The sequence below is a fragment of the Rhipicephalus sanguineus genome, chromosome 4 (genome assembly GCF_013339695.2).
Source record: "Rhipicephalus sanguineus isolate Rsan-2018 chromosome 4, BIME_Rsan_1.4, whole genome shotgun sequence".
Lineage (NCBI taxonomy): Eukaryota > Metazoa > Arthropoda > Arachnida > Ixodida > Ixodidae > Rhipicephalus > Rhipicephalus sanguineus.
The window spans coordinates 90,219,608-90,236,114 of record NC_051179.1 but is presented as its reverse complement, the minus strand read 5'-3'; the positions used below and the strand labels follow the sequence as shown (position 1 = coordinate 90,236,114).

At 46.9% G+C, this 16,507-nt stretch overlaps 1 protein-coding gene across 1 annotated transcript in view; it reads left to right on the top strand.

Annotated features, from left to right (window-relative positions):
- The window catches only part of LOC125758078 (uncharacterized), a 21,792-nt gene extending 5,524 nt beyond the window's left edge, over nt 1-16,268 (top strand). The window contains exon 3 of the mRNA XM_049414835.1: nt 15,975-16,268. Within this exon, the coding sequence (XP_049270792.1) occupies nt 15,975-16,121 (147 nt within the window). The 3' untranslated portion in view covers nt 16,122-16,268. The remainder of the gene's footprint in view (nt 1-15,974) is intronic.
- The last annotated feature ends 239 nt before the right edge of the window (nt 16,269-16,507 follow it).

The window sequence follows — 16,507 nt, the reverse complement described above, 5'->3', positions numbered from 1 at the left end:
CGGCGCGAACGCCGACTGGAGCCGGTCGGGTCGCTTCAATGTATTTCTACGCCTTGTCGTGTTTGCTTAGTGCTTCTATTAATAAATCGTTTTTCTTCTACACTCTAAAAAAAAAAAGAATCAAAGAGGGTCACGACACCGTGCCTGTCTTCGGGTGTCCATTTCACCCCTTTTGGAAGGTATAGGCAGAGAAAGAGAGTTAGCATTTCGGCAGGAGTCGCTGCACTCTCCTGAAGCGCGTTTTCGATTGGCTTCCGTGATGAGGCGCCGTCGTATACCCCATACATATCGCGCGTTTGCTGTTCGGCGCCGTTATGGCGCGGTGCCTCCGCCTCCTCTCTCAGCTGCTCGGTCTTTTGGAATGCGTTGCATCGGTTGCCCGGTTGCGTCAGTTGCCTGTCGTGTAGTTTGTGTTCGAGCAAACATGGGCATCTTCGGTGGCGTTGACGCCATGCTCCGTGCTCGAAGTCACGCTTGGAGGGCGGAGTACTCATGGAGCTGCGGACACGGACAACGTGCGCCTGTTAAATGTGAGTGTACTACTTTCGTAGGTACTAATTATACAGCTTTAGGTGGGCGTCTGCAGCAGCTCTGAGGAAGTTATCTGCCAGCCATTTCCAACAGCAGCCTGCGTCCACGAGGCTGTTGCGGATGCCCCAATAAACTGTCTGTTAACGAGTTGACACCGTTATGCGCGTTGTACAAGCTCCCATAAAATGAGCGATGCAAACAATTATCAAAGGTCATTTTTTTGCTTATCGCACATTGTGTCTGCACTGCTGAAGGTGCGAGACGTCGTTTTGAGATGCGCTTTAGTCTACTTCACAACAACATTTCCATCAACCTTGAGTGTGCAGCGTGCATCCACGCGTGGGAAGGTGAAAAAAGTCTGTGCACGGAACGCTTAGATGCACTATATATAATGGTTTTTGTTGGCTTAAAAGACGGTAGTTTGAGGTGAAGATATAGTACGATGCTTCCAGCACTTACGCGCTAGTCACATAAGTTGGACACGCCTCGCCGGTAAGGTGAAAAGGCTCGAGACTTTAGACGGTGCGCGTTGTTGCGGCCGCCGCCGTGCACTCTTGTCGTCCCTCGTTTCTGTTTGCTGTTTTCATGGTTTGCCTACACTGCGATGACGTTCGGCGTTATAACAGAATTTATTGAGTGTACGTGACTGCGAGAGCTATGTGCGGTAATTCTAGCGTACGAAATGTCTGGTCTCCACGTACACGGCGTCCGCGCGCGCTGGGTGTCCTTCGGGCGCTCGTACTCGCATGTGTTTACTGAGTATTTAAGGATGGGTTACGTTTGTAAAGCATGCAGTCAGTAACCGCTCACAGCGTGCCCCTGACTGCCGGAGAATGTGCGTGGGTGTCGAAATATGCCGGCACAAAGCCGTGCTTATTCTGAAACCAAATTTTGAAGCGATTTCTCAGAAAAGAAGTGCATTCATTCGTTCATAGTCAGTGCCTATTGCGAAACGAGGTTCCTGCTGCCTTTTACGTGAAAATTTGTTTTCGTTGCGAAATTATTTCGAACGAAACACTCGTGTCGGATGTGTGTAGAGCAACAGTGTGTTGAACAAACGGTGGTTTTAAATACAAATAATCAGTGTGTATGTTTTGGTTATTCCCAGAATCCCGGATCACTTCTGCCGCCTCTTCACTCCAGTTGACAGTCATACTCGGGGAAACGAAGGTGTCGCTATGGTCTGGCGCCTCACCGCTCATGATGGAAAAATCAACAGCGGCGTTCGCCCTGTCAACGAAACGAGGCAGTCGGTCCTACATTTCCTTTGGTTGGAAAAAACGATGTAGAGAAAGAGGTGAGTGGCGCCCCGCAAAGGAGCCGAAACCAATTTCGTTTGTTGTTTAAAAAAGGCTCACATGATCTCGTGCTGCAAGTTTGTCACCAAGTGACGTGTTACAAAATCTACTATTTGCAAGATGTGTTTTACATGATAACGGCAAAAAACTTAGTTCCTTACCATGCCTGTTTGCATTTGTTGTTTTGTTGTGAGCCTTCATTATGTCCGTGTGAACTACTTATTGTGTAGATTTTGCAAACATTTACTGCAATTTCATTTTCTCAGTATGATATCAGGTTCTGCTTTTCAGATACCGTTTTTCATGGTGCTCACGCTGAAAAGGAGCGATAGCCTAGCAAGTCGCAAGTCTGATGCCTCCAGCCGTCACAACTTTTTCATTTATTCTTGATCACAAGGAATAAATATTGAGACATGATGCCAAATTCTGCAGTTTGTTTTGCGCCATATGACACTATGCACATCAGTCACACATTTTAGTTGGCTATACTCATATAAGCGTGTAACTGAGGAATACCTAAACTTCCTAATTGGAAATCACAGACCATCTTTTCGCGCTTTCTTCTAGATTACTCTGCTTTAAAAGGTACATTGTTTTGACGAGTTTTATTAAAATAATGCTAAAGTTGAACTATTCTTTTTTTGCAGTCGCTGCGCAGAACGGCAAGTATTATTGAACTTGCTTAAAATGAATACTTCACTATATTCAACAGTAGTCGCGCAGAAGTAGAGCAAGGGTCAAATGAGTAGCTTAGAGTCGCTTGACACTTCGGTGTGGGTCATTTGACCCCCGTAGGAGTGTTACCGGCAAGAGTCGTCTGACTCCCTCATAAGTGGTAACGTGATCCTTCGGATAAGAGTCCTTCCACTCTTCCTAGAGGTTCAGAGTACGCTCCTAGAGCGCGCTGACTCTGACCCACCAAGAGAGTCACCGTGACTCTTTAAAGAGAGTCGTATACGTGACAAGTCAGTACCCTCCGAAAAGAGTCACCTACAATCTTTTTTTTTCTTAGAGTGTAATAAATCGATACAGTATATGCGTTTACACGGCAAGAACATTGTACGGCGGATACGATGGATATGACGCAAGAACATATCGGCACCACGTAAACGAACGGAGTGTGCACCGAGCCGGGCACCTATTAGCCCTAAAATTTAGGTCTCGAAACGTGGCTCTTTCAAAAGGACCGCGTTATTAAACAGCCTGTACACTTGCTTGCAGCCATCTGGACGAGAAGAGCGCGCCGTCCGCCTTTTTCTGGTTGGCTGGGAATGGTCCCTGCGTGGTCGTCCTTATGGCCCTGAACGTGGCTTACGTGCATTTCGTCTACCTGCGCCGCCTGTGAGCATATATTTCGGCTGCTACGAACACAAGTGAAAACGGAGTGTTTCGCCCTAACGCGTGCATCTCGCGAAGCCCCTAAGTACGTGCAAGTTATGTCAAAAGGAGTGGAATAGCACGAGGAATATCTGCGCTAGTTGAAAAACTGTTCCAATTAAATGGGCGACGTGGAACTGAGAATGCCGGGCATTGCAACGTAAGGGATTGCATAAGCGTTGAATCGAAGAAACAGGATTGAAAACTATCGATTCCACGAAACTCGGAAAGTGGTTGGGAAACGCTGGGTAGCTAGACTGGTTCATGAGGCAACGAATGTTTCGTGCAGTGTCGGGGTTACGGCTAACACGTCAACGATTTCTTTGGAGAAGTACGTCTATCCATCAGTTAATATAATTACGCGAACAGTAAGGAGCATGAACGCGCTAAAGGAATTTAGTTGATAAGCACCAGTATTAACGACGCGGTGAAGCGCTAAAAGGACGACGTGGACTCGGGCGGACAAACGACAGGCCGTTAACCCTTTGATACGCCACCTATGAAGAACTGTCTGCAAATGCATCAAATTGACACAACATTATCTCAAGACACTCGATAATCTACTGCAGCAAAATCATTTCTCATTATATTGAAATATGTGTTTTATAGTAATTAATTCAGATTAAGTTCTCATTAAATATCTATTTATCCAGAAGCCATTCACGTTCTGTTTTTGCATATATATGGAATAACATCTCAGGCTATAAATATAGTGCAAATTCGCTCTTGGTTTTCTTCATGTTGAGGAAAGAAAAATTATTCTTTTGACGTGCGTTGCGGGAAGCATCACGTCGAACAACTCGTCGACCATGGTAGTGGCTTCAGAAAAGCGATCATGTGCAACGGTACACCAAGAAATGAAGTTAAATGAGGACACATATATTAGGAAGGAGGTTCAATTCATGGAAACCTCAGTGTACCTTGCTCTTTCTTAGCTCCTAGTCGACACAACTAGCAAAAACACGTGATGTACACAATTATCATAGCGTCCGAAAGGGTTAATAACGGGACACCAACTAGCCCAAACTGCCATCCTACTAAGCTTTGAGAACCAGATGTGATGACGGGATGTGGTAGAGCACGTTGACGCAAGGATCACACCAGAAGAGACAAACAAACGCTCTGCACCAGATGGTAGTTTCTGCCATTTTTGCTGCTGTTCGCATCGCCTTCAGCACGGGCCGACTTTCCGGATGAGCGTAATTAGAGGCAGCGAAGTGAAGTTGATGAAAGAAAAAATATTGGGGCAGCTACGCACTGGTGGTGGGAAGACTGAGGAAGCAGTGGTGATCTTCCCAAGCACGTCTGCAGCCTCCACCTCGCCTCCCTCGTCCACTATGTTAAACTATGCCATACCCTCCCTCACAACACTCCTCCTCGTCCTCACTTCCCTTTCCTATTCCTTTGATATAACGTAATATGCGTGGCTAAGCTGTACCTTCTCCCCTCCTCATTTCCCTAACTTCTCTTTCCCACTTCCTCGCTACCTATGCTATGCATTTACTCTCTTCCACCTCTCCTCCCGTTGCACTGCATAGCTATACGCGGTTTTCCTCCTCTGGAAGCTTCACTCTCTCCCGCTTCGCCAGTTTTGCGCGTGCGGCAAGATTGAGTGCGGAGCACTTTAGGGGCTCGGGCTGTCGTATGTTGTCGTCGTCTCTTGTAGCTTGGCGTAATGCTGGCAAAACCACGTGTAGCATATGCATCTGTAGCATCTTGAGAGCGCGCTCGCGCTAAGGAGAAGTCTTCTCCCTCTTGTTCTTCGAGAGCCTTGATGATGATATCAAATGCGGAGCAATTGAGGGGCCCGGGCTGTCGTATGCTGTCGTATGCTCTCTTCGCTTGGCGTGCAGGCAAAACCACGTATATAAATAAATTAAAAAGAGGAAGGAAGCGAGAAATAAAAAGAAAGGGGAAAATAGGAAGAAAAATAGAAATAAATACAAAAAAAGAGAGAAAGATTAGACAGAAAATTCAGGAAAAGAGAAAAGGAAGGAAAGAGAAAACCGAAGAGAAACAAAGAAGGCTGCTCACCTCCGCACGTCCTTCATGCTTGGCACCACTAGTGCGATGCTGCCTTAATTTTTTTTAATTATATGACCATTGAGTGCGCTGGTGTGTGTGACAGCATTTGTTCTAAAGGATGGCGTCATCATTAAGACCTGCAGCGATTCGTGTGGTCAGCGATGCGTTTACGCTTCCAGATGGCAATCTCGTGTCTTTATCATTTGTAGGCAGTAGTATATGGCTGTAGGCATGCTCGATTTGCTTGTACCCCGAATTCATGGAATAGCTCTGCTATAACTCGCGCTGTTGTTGGCACCTTCTTTTCTTTCTTTTGTGTTTCAGACGCATTTACTCCCCCGACACCCTCCGCCAGCGCCGTGAATTAAAGGCTATGCTCCGAGTTCAACACAAAAACGAGTCGTGGATGTCGTGAGTGTTATCAGCCTGCTCACAGAGGCTTCTTGTTTTTTTAGGTGGCGTCCGTATCAACGTCTTTATTGCGACCACGTTATAGATGGCTTGCACGTGACGTCATAGACGCAGCTTCTTACAGGAACTGGGACTGCACTATGGCAGCTTTGATGTCAAACAAGCTGCGTCTATGTGAAAACGACGTGGCAGGAACTTCTCTGTGCGTGAATAATGGAAGGAACCTGCGTGTGATGTTTTGATAACGTTAATGCGACATCGCAACATCGCGTCTTCACATGCTAGTACTCCAACACGGCACTTTCAGTGACGTCAGTGCAAGCCATCTATATTTTAGGCGTTCAGTATGTATATCGGATAAATCGGAGTGTACTAGGGGGCGTGAGCGCTTTTAGCGTGCAGTGTGCTTGTGTAACGACGGTATGGATAGGGTTGTAACGCCTGAATTTTTTAGAAAAGGTTGTATGCAGTTCGCTTCCAGTGGAATGCGCCGCTATGAGCGGGAATCGAACCCATGACAATCTGTCGAACTCCCCTGCCTGCTGCGGTGGTCTAGTGGTTATGGTGCTTGACTGCTCACCCGAAGGTCGCGGGATCGTATCCCGGCCGCGGCTGCCGAATTTCGACGGAGGCGAAATGCTAGAGGCCCGCTTGCTTATATTTAGGAGCACGTTAAAGGACCCCAGGTGGTTGGTATTTCCGGAGCCTTCCACTACGGCACCTCTCATAATCATATCGTGGTTTTGGGACAACGTAAAACCCCAATAATCATTTTTATTAGCCGAACTCCCCAGCGACTTTGCAGCCGCGTTCGATAATATACACTGAATAGATAGCGCTGAGCGTTACGGGCGTCTTGATGTTGCTGGAAGTTTTCTGCTCGCGCCAATGAGAAAATGTACGTTCCTACACTTTCACTTTCTTCTTCTTTAATTGTCTGAAGCTTATGAAAATATTAACAGTCGCTCAAAACTAACTTCATGTCGCAGTAATACACAGAAGTGGCTTCTTCTGTAATTACTTCGCCCTATTATATGTTCTATTTATATGATTGTTCGATATTTCAGAGAGCGAGATAAGCTTATCGTGCAAGTATGTATGCCTCAAAAACTAAGAAAGATACTTATTTACTTTGCGTGGTCAATTAGCGACCCGTCGCTACATAACATTCTATCTTGTTTCGTCGTTTTGCTGTTCTTTCTTTCTTATCTTCTTCCCAGTATTTCATTCACTGAAAGCATCAGTAGCATGGTTCTTGGAACCCGAAAGCGCCTTTTCAGCTGCATTATGTGCAATTCACACTTTCAGATAAATGAAACGGTATTTCGAGGAACGCAAACCATGTCCTTAACGTAAAGATTTCTTGGAAAATTGCGGCTGCCCACGAGTTCGTTTCCGTTGTGGATCTTGTACAATGCGTGCACGGGCATTGGAGATAAACGAGCGATCAAAATAACTTAACTCAACGCAGTAGGATTCAAGCCATATATATATATAGATATATATATATTTATATATATATATATATATATATATATATATATATATATATATATATATATATATATATATATATATATATATATATATATATATATATATATATATATATACAGCAGCACCGCGATTCTACGTGCGTGACAATTCAAAGAGTCATTCAATAAAAGGCACTACAATCCAGCATGAAGCGTGGTTGGAAGCGCGGCTGAAGATAGAGGAGCCAATGCTTTTTGCTAGATTGCATTAGACAACGACCTTGCTTGAACGCTATTTTTAGTAGCGTTGAAGCGTGGCCGTGCTAAGACGCTACTTTTATAATTCTTCTGTTCGCGGCTATAAGTGGTAAACTTCCGGAAATATAGGTAACAGCGAATCTGTTACAGCTGGCACTAAGACGTCCGTTAACAAAAAGTCCCTGCTGCACTGTTGCTAAAAATAGCCAATCCGCAGCCGCCGGGCTGGCGCCATAGCAACCGCCACAGCAGGCCCGTCGCCACGGGGGGGGGGGGGGGTTAGCCCCCCCCCCTTTCCCCGGAATCTTGACGGAGATGGGTGTTTTACCAAAACTAAATAATAAAAATAGGTGTTTTTCTTAAATTGTCAAGGTTTTCAGCAAATCCTCCCCCCCTCCACCTCCCGAAAAAAATTCCTGGCTACGGCCTGAGCCACAGTTTCTTACACCGTAACCGTGGCTCAGGGACAGCGATTTCAAACCATTCAGAAAGGCAAGCCTTGCGCGTATTCAGGATCCGCCCGTCGCCGTCTCTTGGCTGCCGCTTCTTCGGCCAAGCACGTTGGATGCGATCCCCGCCGTCGTTGTGATTCCCGTGCTGCGTCACGACGAGCTGAAGATCAACCAGATTCGCTGTGCCAAGCTCTGCGCAACTAAGTCCAAAATTCCTGCATTTTTTTTTCATGTACATAAGTATGACCGCGTTCTGCAACACTGTTTTCTGCAATGTGATTTCTAATAATTGGGTTTAAGGTCCCAAAACCACGGTACGATTATGAGGTATGCCGTAGTGGAGGGCTCCGGAAATTTCGACCACCTGGAGTTCTTTAACGTGCACCTAAATCTAAGTACACGGGCCTCAAACGTTTTCGCCTACATCGAAAATACGGCCGCCGCGGCTGGGATTCGATACCGGCCGAACCATAAGCACCATAACCACTAGACCACGTGGCGGTTCTGGCAATGTAACTTGAAATGGCATAAGAGATAACAAAAGTATACAGACCCAGCTGAATTCGGCAGATACATTCGTAAGAGATAACACCCAGCGTTGTGCTGTATGTGTTACGCGGAGTAACATAAAAAAGATAAAGATAAGCTGCGAGGCCCCGAAAGAGAACCACCTTAACTTTGAAGCAGTTTACCTTCTACTTCTAGCAATGCTTGACGTATGAGTCGCATATCTTAAAGGGGCCCTGCAACACTTTTCGAGCATGCTCAAAAAGCGCTGCCGATCGGTAGTCGAGGCTCCCGAGAACACGCGAGCCAAATATTATAGCGATGCGCACGGCCTGGAATTTACAATAAATTCTCAAAGTCAGCTGAAAATCGCTCCCTCTTCTCTCGACAAATCATGTATTAGTCCGCAAAATATGACGCGATTGTCGGCAGTTCCACCATTGGCTGATGTTATAATCACGATAAAACCCTCATTATTACTTTCGTTGTTAATTTTGAGTTCAATAAGCAGATAATATGTATGTTTATATTATGTTATCGCGTTAAAAACACCGAACAAACATTAATATTAGCACTTCCGGTCTCACCGACAGCTCGTCTGCTCGTAGTTGCGTGGTTCCGTTTTCTTCGCCATGCGCAGTGCCGAAAACGTGAATATTTCTGTGCTTTTGACCATCGCCGGTTGCCGTTGAGAGTGGCAGCCGTTCGAGTGTTGCCTCGTCAGCTGAGAATTGCATCGTCGGCACGTTCTCACGACCGACCGAGGCACGGGCGCAGCGTGTCTCCGATAACAATGCTGGCGTCCGGTAATGGCGGCGCTTCGGGGTCGTCTGCCAGTGCCGTCTTACGAGGCGGTGTATCGGAGTATGGGCCGAAACCGATCTCAGCTGTCATTCGTTCCAAACGAGCGCGCACGTTTGCTTCCATGGTTGGCAGAGCGATGAAAACACTACGGCGTTCGAGGTGCACACCCAACATTACCAAACCGACGCGCAGTTTTCAAGCACGCGCGATACACAGCGCGATCGCCTCCGCTCGACGAGAACGACGCAAGCCGACCGGAAGTGGCGGCACAGACCACGTGGTTGCGCCGAGACGCCAGAGAGAAAAAAATGAAAAAAATGCCGCCGGCGCTGACGTCGCCTCCTCGCACCTCCGCCCTCCCTCCCTCCCCTCACGCCGCGCGCAGCTTTCCGCGCGCTCGCTGCGTTGAGTTGAGAGAGAAAGCCGCGGAACGTGATCTCTATAATTTGGTAACACCACTTAGACTTGACGGATTCGAAAAATTTTTGCGGCATATGGCTGGTGAAGAGTCATACGTCAATAATGGGACTATTCCAATATAACAAAGAAAGGTGTTGCAGGGCCCCTTTAATGGAGCCGCCTTCCACAAAACGGTGCTGAGAAATTGTAGTGATGTATTTTGCGCAACACCGCACCGTGCTTGGAATGCCTCATAAAAGCACATCATTGTAAGTAAATGGCATTCCATTTGGACGGTGATATTATGCGAACGTGGGATAATTATTTTAAATTGTGGTTCTTGTCGCGAAACGTTGTCCAACGTCGCGCGTACGCAGGCCCTGGGAAGGCATCATGGCGTTCTTCTTCGTCCTGTTCGTGCTGATTCTGTTCACGCGGGAGCCCGTCTTCTTTCCCGGATGGACGTCGTTCCTGAACGTGCAAACGTACGTGTTAACACTCGTTGCACTACCTACTTAATCACCTGCTTCATTCGCCAAACGAGGAACACGCCCTGCCTTACACGTACCATTGCGTAATACAGAGAATACGAGCCAGGACGTTTCGCATGCCGTCCAATAAAGAAAATAGTTGGGATGCCTAGGCCTACAATTTGAAATTTTAGTCTGTGTGATATTCATTCAATAAAAATGACATTCGTGCGACAAAAAGTTAGCGTCCTTACCCTCCACAGTGTAGAAATGAACACTTCTCATGAAGTCGGAGTCTCTTAATACTTGTGGCTGACTGCACGCTCTTTTTGGCCGTTTCGTTTCGTGTGGGTATATTAACAACATCAATATTGAATTACCTTTGCGTCGCAAGCAGTAGGGTTCACCAACAAGTAGGTACACATAGCGCATGAGTTAATGAGCCGTTGATGGTCCTCAAGTCACGAGTCATGCGACCGCCAACGCAATTCCCATGTATTGCCTAACACTATTTCTCGTGCTTAATTCAACTTAGCCACTTACGCAGACGCCCTAAAAGAAACTGTAGGCCTTCTTAAGTGATGTAAAAGGAACAACCGCGCTAAGTTCGCTGGCTGTGAAATCTAAAATCTATTGTACTGCAACAGTGGTCTAAAGGACAGGTGGGGTGACAGACAAAACAGCGACAAACCATTGAATTGAGACACGTTCTTAAATACTTACTTGTTCTGCTATCTTTTTTTTTTTCATAACACAAAACGTAGACCAGAATAATTTTATGATAATCAAGTAAAAGTAATGCCAATGTGGAAGATAAGTGTGATTGTGCGAAAGACGATCCTGTTCTAAAGAGAGAGAAAGAAACACCGTTGAATGAATTATGTGAATTATGGCGATAAGATAAACAAGCAGGTGCTCACGATAAAGGATGTAAAGCAAGGGCACTATAGATTAGGCATTCAGGCGGTGGCATGCAATAGAGTCGTAAGTTTGTGGAGATGAGCAGGACATCACTAGAAGCACCAGAACTTCGGAACCATACAATGACGAACGAAACAAGAAAGGTTGTTATAGTAAAACGGTAGTGCTCTCAAATAACAACCGATAAATCTCCGCAATGAATCGTGTCGCTGCGTATTTAAGTAGACAGCGAAGCTAATGAAAAATAATGAGTGGAATGATAGACGGCGAGAACGAACCCTGTGGTATCAGTGTTTTCTTTCGCATTTCGATTAGGCGTATGCGAAGTCGCCAGACATTCAGGCGTATAATATTTACCCATGCCAGAAGTTTCTCCTGTTACGTGTAGAGCTTGGATCTTATTCCCGTCTCTGAAATCGGTAAGTTTAAGCCAGGCGAATTTCTAGTGATTGTGCTAAAGGTAGCACGACTATAAACCTAATCTTTCTCATTCCGAGTATTAAATCCGCCATAACCTTACGTGACATCGCTCCACCGCAAAATCGAATGTTATCCTTTCCGTAATAAATCCATTATTTCATGCATGCCGTGCGAATGGCAACTCGTCCTCGCTATCGGCGCCTTTGGTGCTTATCGTCGGTTCGCCAGTGCAACCGTAGATGAAGTCATTTCCGGTTTTATACATGGCGTTGGAGATTGCTGTTATATTAAAGCTGGTAACAACTAGTTGGAATTCGACGACCGGAATACGTCGGTTGTAATCTTCTTTTCCTCGGCTTTTGTTCAGGACGGCAATGTGTTTTCTTATTTAGAATTTCGGGCTGTCAAGCTGAAGATGCGGCTTCTTACACGAGTCCATGCAGTAGACTGCTAACTTCGAATGTCAGCCCCGTGTGAAGTCAATACCTGATCCCCAATCTGCTCACTCTTTGCAGGGAGGTGACCGATGCGACTCCCACGGCGCTCGTGCTGCTCCTTCTCGCCTTCATGCCGGTGCAGGCATTGGAGATGGCCAGCAAGGACCGCGCCCTGCACTGGAAGTCTGTGCTGCCCCACATTCCATGGGGGCTGGGACTGGTGCTGGCTTCTGGAAACGCCATCGCGTTCGCCGCCAAGGTAAAGTACAGGTTACAGAACGTGATATAAACACGCGTTAACTTATCTATAGAGCATGAAACGATCTCAAATACGCGCCATTTACTATTGAATCATGCTTATAATGACTTTTTTTTTTCTTTTCATACGCGCTATTTTCAGAGTGACCGACTCTGTCGCCTCTTTTCAACGTGCTTTCACCTTTACTGTCGATTAACCGTAAGCCTAAATTCATCTGAAGTAATTACTTTCTGCTCAGGTCAAGACCGCGCGGCAACCTTCGAACATGATTACATCAAGATGAAAGGGGCCATAAAGAGGGGTGGCGCCAGCGTGCGAAATTTTCGTCTGACCCCTCCCACAAAAACAAAGTCAAAACAGAACACATAAGTTCCCTGCCACCTCCCCCCTCCCCCTCCCGAAGGAACGCTCGCCACCTAAGCTGCATCTGACAGTCTGTGCATTTTCTATTCTTATTCTCATTCAGATCAGACAGCAATGTAGGTGGCCACACGGTATTTTAACCATTGTTCGCATGTCACAAAGCGTCTCTATGAATCTCAGGCGGTGTTTTTGACGCAGAAATGTGGACTCGTCGATTCCCTCTTGGAGTGGGGACGGCGAGGTCGCAGCCCATTCATGTACCAGACCTTGCTGACCGTGGGGGCGGCTGTCCTAGCCCAGATGGCGCCCGGTCACATGGACGAGGTCCGCATGCACCGGCTGTTCGAAATGGTTCGCGTGTTTTTTTTTTTTTTTTTTCACTGACCTTTAAGTAAGGTGCTGCGAGCACAATCACGTTTAATCAGTCGAATCTTCTAAAGTTAAGTTATCTCAATAAGGACCACTTACGTGAGTGTGAGGAGGTTGAATGTATTCAAGTTATGGAAGTTATCTTGCCCAAATTACGGCCTGGTTATGACGTGTAGCTTAACGGAGTCCTCCAGATTGACTCGAGGTTATTTAACGCACTTTTTCGGACGTCTTCACCGGGATTTATTTATAACCTCTTAGTGTTATCTTGTACCTCAGCAATAAATGTAGTCTATCTTGCTCGAAATTCCTGTTTGTGAGCACTTCGCTCACAGTGTCTGTCGTATCACTAATAGCATGCGTGTATTATATTCAAATAGCGTTTCCAACAGAAAGCCAGAGAACGCAAGGTGTTATAGGAAGGAAGCACACGAAAAATTTGTCAGGGACGGCTTTGTTGGACAGGGTGTAGCCTCATAATGTGTTTAAAATGTGTGCGCAGCGCAAGCTGAAGATTCTTTCTTTATTTAACTTTATATCTTTGTCGATTCATCGAACACGGTGATGCGTGTCACTTTCTTGCTGCTAGTAATGTTCAGAGGAGCTGGCATCTCCTTGTCCTCCGAAGCAACAGCGCTACCTGTAGTACTACCAAATGATTCCATAATTAGTACTAATAAGTGCGAAAGCCACGATATGATTATGAGGCACGCCGTAGTACAGGGCTCCGGATATGTAGGCCACCTGTGGTTCTTTAACGTGCACCTAAATCCAAGTATGCGACCGCCGGGATCGAACCCGCAACCTTTCGGTCAGCAGCCGAACACCGTATCCACTGCACCACCGCGGCGGCTAATGATTCCGTAACTCCAACGGAGAATACTTTACCTCGTTGCCGTGTGTTTTTACTTGTTCGCCAGAATTGTTTCATGCAGACGATGGTCGTTGGGCGCTATTGCAGGCTTACATGGACCACGTGTCACCGATGTACTACGCCTGGCCAGTGTCCACAGCTTCCTGCTTGTCATTCGTTCTGCCCAGCGCGTCTGCGGCCAACCTCATGGTCTACCACTATTCCGACCTGCTGTTCACGGACATGGTCTGTGCTCTTTCCGAACGGCTTTCGCATACGTCTCTAAGCATACCACACACGCGTGTCTTGCACAGAGCAAATTATCTACATGCTGAGACAAGACTTCGTGGACTCATTTTCGGCACTGTAGTACATAAACACTGGCACGCATCGCACAGACTACTTCCTACTAATAGTCGTTGTCACAAATTAGCGGGTTATAAAGCGCGCGCGAGGCCGCTTTCAAACTGCTACGAGACAGAACGGCGCGAACCGCTCGCCAAGAAGCGCGAAAAGACGAAAAAAACAAGCATCAAAAGACGCCGGCGCGCCGCATCCTCCTCACCCAATCGAGCCAGGCGCAGTCAACACGATCGAACGCCCGGCAAAGCCTGGATCTTTCTAGAAGGAAAGGGTGACGCATCCGAGAGCGATGCCGCCGCGATTCGAACCTACGAGAAAGCTCTCGCCCCTTCTGTAGCCTCGGCTGTACTGCACGCGGAAGAACTCTCCCGACGCTTCTAGAAACCGGGGAAGAAGGGATAAAAGCGTGCAAACGACGAGAGTCGAGTAGTACAGTCAGTGAGGGCAGTCAGTACAGTCAGTGCAGGCAGAGTAGTCAGTGAGAGAATCGAGACAGGAGTGAGTCAGTCGGCCCGGTGATGGTGAAGTTATGCGAAGTGTGGCTCCGTTAGCCAAAGAAGACGTGTTTATGATGGTGCGCGGTCAGTCGCTCGTCGTTCTGGAAGGATCCGATGACGACACCGTGTGAGCCGTGACAAGTCACGACGACGGTTGAGCTACGACGATCAACGCTGGAGCTGGCGTGAGTGTTTCCTTGAAGAGAAGCATTCGATTACCGTCCAAGTATTGTGGACTGGATACGCCATTATCTATTCAGGACTTTAACTGTCGTTGAATAGTTGTAATGCATGCGATTGCATTCGTAGCGTGTGATCTGTTTGTGTAGCTCCCGTTGTGTTAAACACCATCTGAATTATATTGTGAAGCTGTAACTGGTACCAGCCGAGTGTGCATGTGTTTGTATTATTTGTATTGCCTTAACTGAGAATATATTTCGTTTTCGTTTGTGTTATCGACTCTCGGCTCTGACTCGGTCTTTGGGCCACAACCGGCGTTCGCTGGCGCACCAAAGGACCAACTCTAAATTGTCCGCGCTTTCGTGGTGCGTTTTCGGAGGGCCTTGACGCCAACCCTTCGAATCCGCCCGGCGATTGCCGTCCCCATTAACGGGATTAGTGACAGTCGTTCTGATTTTTGGAAAGGAGCCGCCCCAACATTACAGGCAGACACAATTTTCCCAACAGGCATTGCTAAACTAGATCCGAATTGCATTAGTGTCCATATGCAAAGCCTGACATTCACATGGACACAATAGCAACCAAATGCAAACAATTCGAGATCTACATTTATCCACTTGGATCGTGCCGGAAAAGCATCTAATCGCGCTTGCAGTCAGCAATAATTTTTTATAGAGCTGCACGTATTCGCCTTTTTGTTGCGACTGATTCTGTCTTATAATGGCTGTTTTTCTTTGCATTGACATATTGAATCATTAAAACGGACACGACAACATTTCACTTTCGAGCAGTTCGAGAGCGCAGGTTCGGTCCCTGCGCGGAAGGCTAGGCGCGAGATGGTCAAACGATTTTCCGATCTTATGCAGCCCTTGGCTCATTTAGGCCTACTTTGGTATGGCATGTCTCGCATTGTTTAGGTCATCTTCGTGATAATGAAAACTGTCTACGGGTCGGTTTAAACCCCAATCTTACTCGAGGCCAGGAGCCTCATGTTTCAAACCATCGTGCAAAACATCTAACCGTCAGAGCACTCTCGCACGCGTGTTCCTTTCGTCTGTACCTACCTCAGCGTAGCTGCAATCCGCGACCGTGGAACACTTGCAACAAAGTATGACATCGCATTTTCGTGAACCCGTAATAAGTTGGGTCTCGACCGTTGAGAAGTCAGCAACTACGCTAAGATTGTTTTGTACTTTTGCATGAAAGTGCGGACTGTGAGCTTGCTTACAGATACTGGCCCATAGCACAAGCATGTGCCTTTCCTCCACCGCCTAGTTTGTTGACAGCTTCGATTTCTCAATGCAGGTGATTCCTTCTCTGCTAAATCTCGCTGCCAGCGTAGTGACCTGCCTGTGTTGGTACCAGGTCATGTTCTCCGGGACTTTCGCACAAGCAGCGATACCGCACCTGCCGACGAACAAGACCCACGCCATCCTGTATATCGATCAGTGACGAGAAATATTATGAAGAATATACGCCATTATTGATAAACCTTTAGTTTTTAATGGTGTTACCATAAGAGGCGCAGTGCTTGGAACCTGCTTCATCTCAGACACGCGTCTCTCCGGCGATAGCGCATCTGAACACACTGTATTATCTATAGCTGTCCCTGTTGTAGCTTTCTGAGGGTGGTAGCGTATTTCAGACTTGTTTTTTTGTTCTTAGGTTCCGTTTGCCGAGTTTTCGAGGTACTATTATGTTTGTGAGGGAGACGTGATGGAGGCCGACGTGGCGCAAGTTTATGTGGATAGAGGCGGCAGGCGAAGGGGAGTTTCGGTGGCTGCGGCATCGAGCCCGGCTGAGATCGTCAAAGTCCTCTCTGGCTTGAGCCTCGAGCT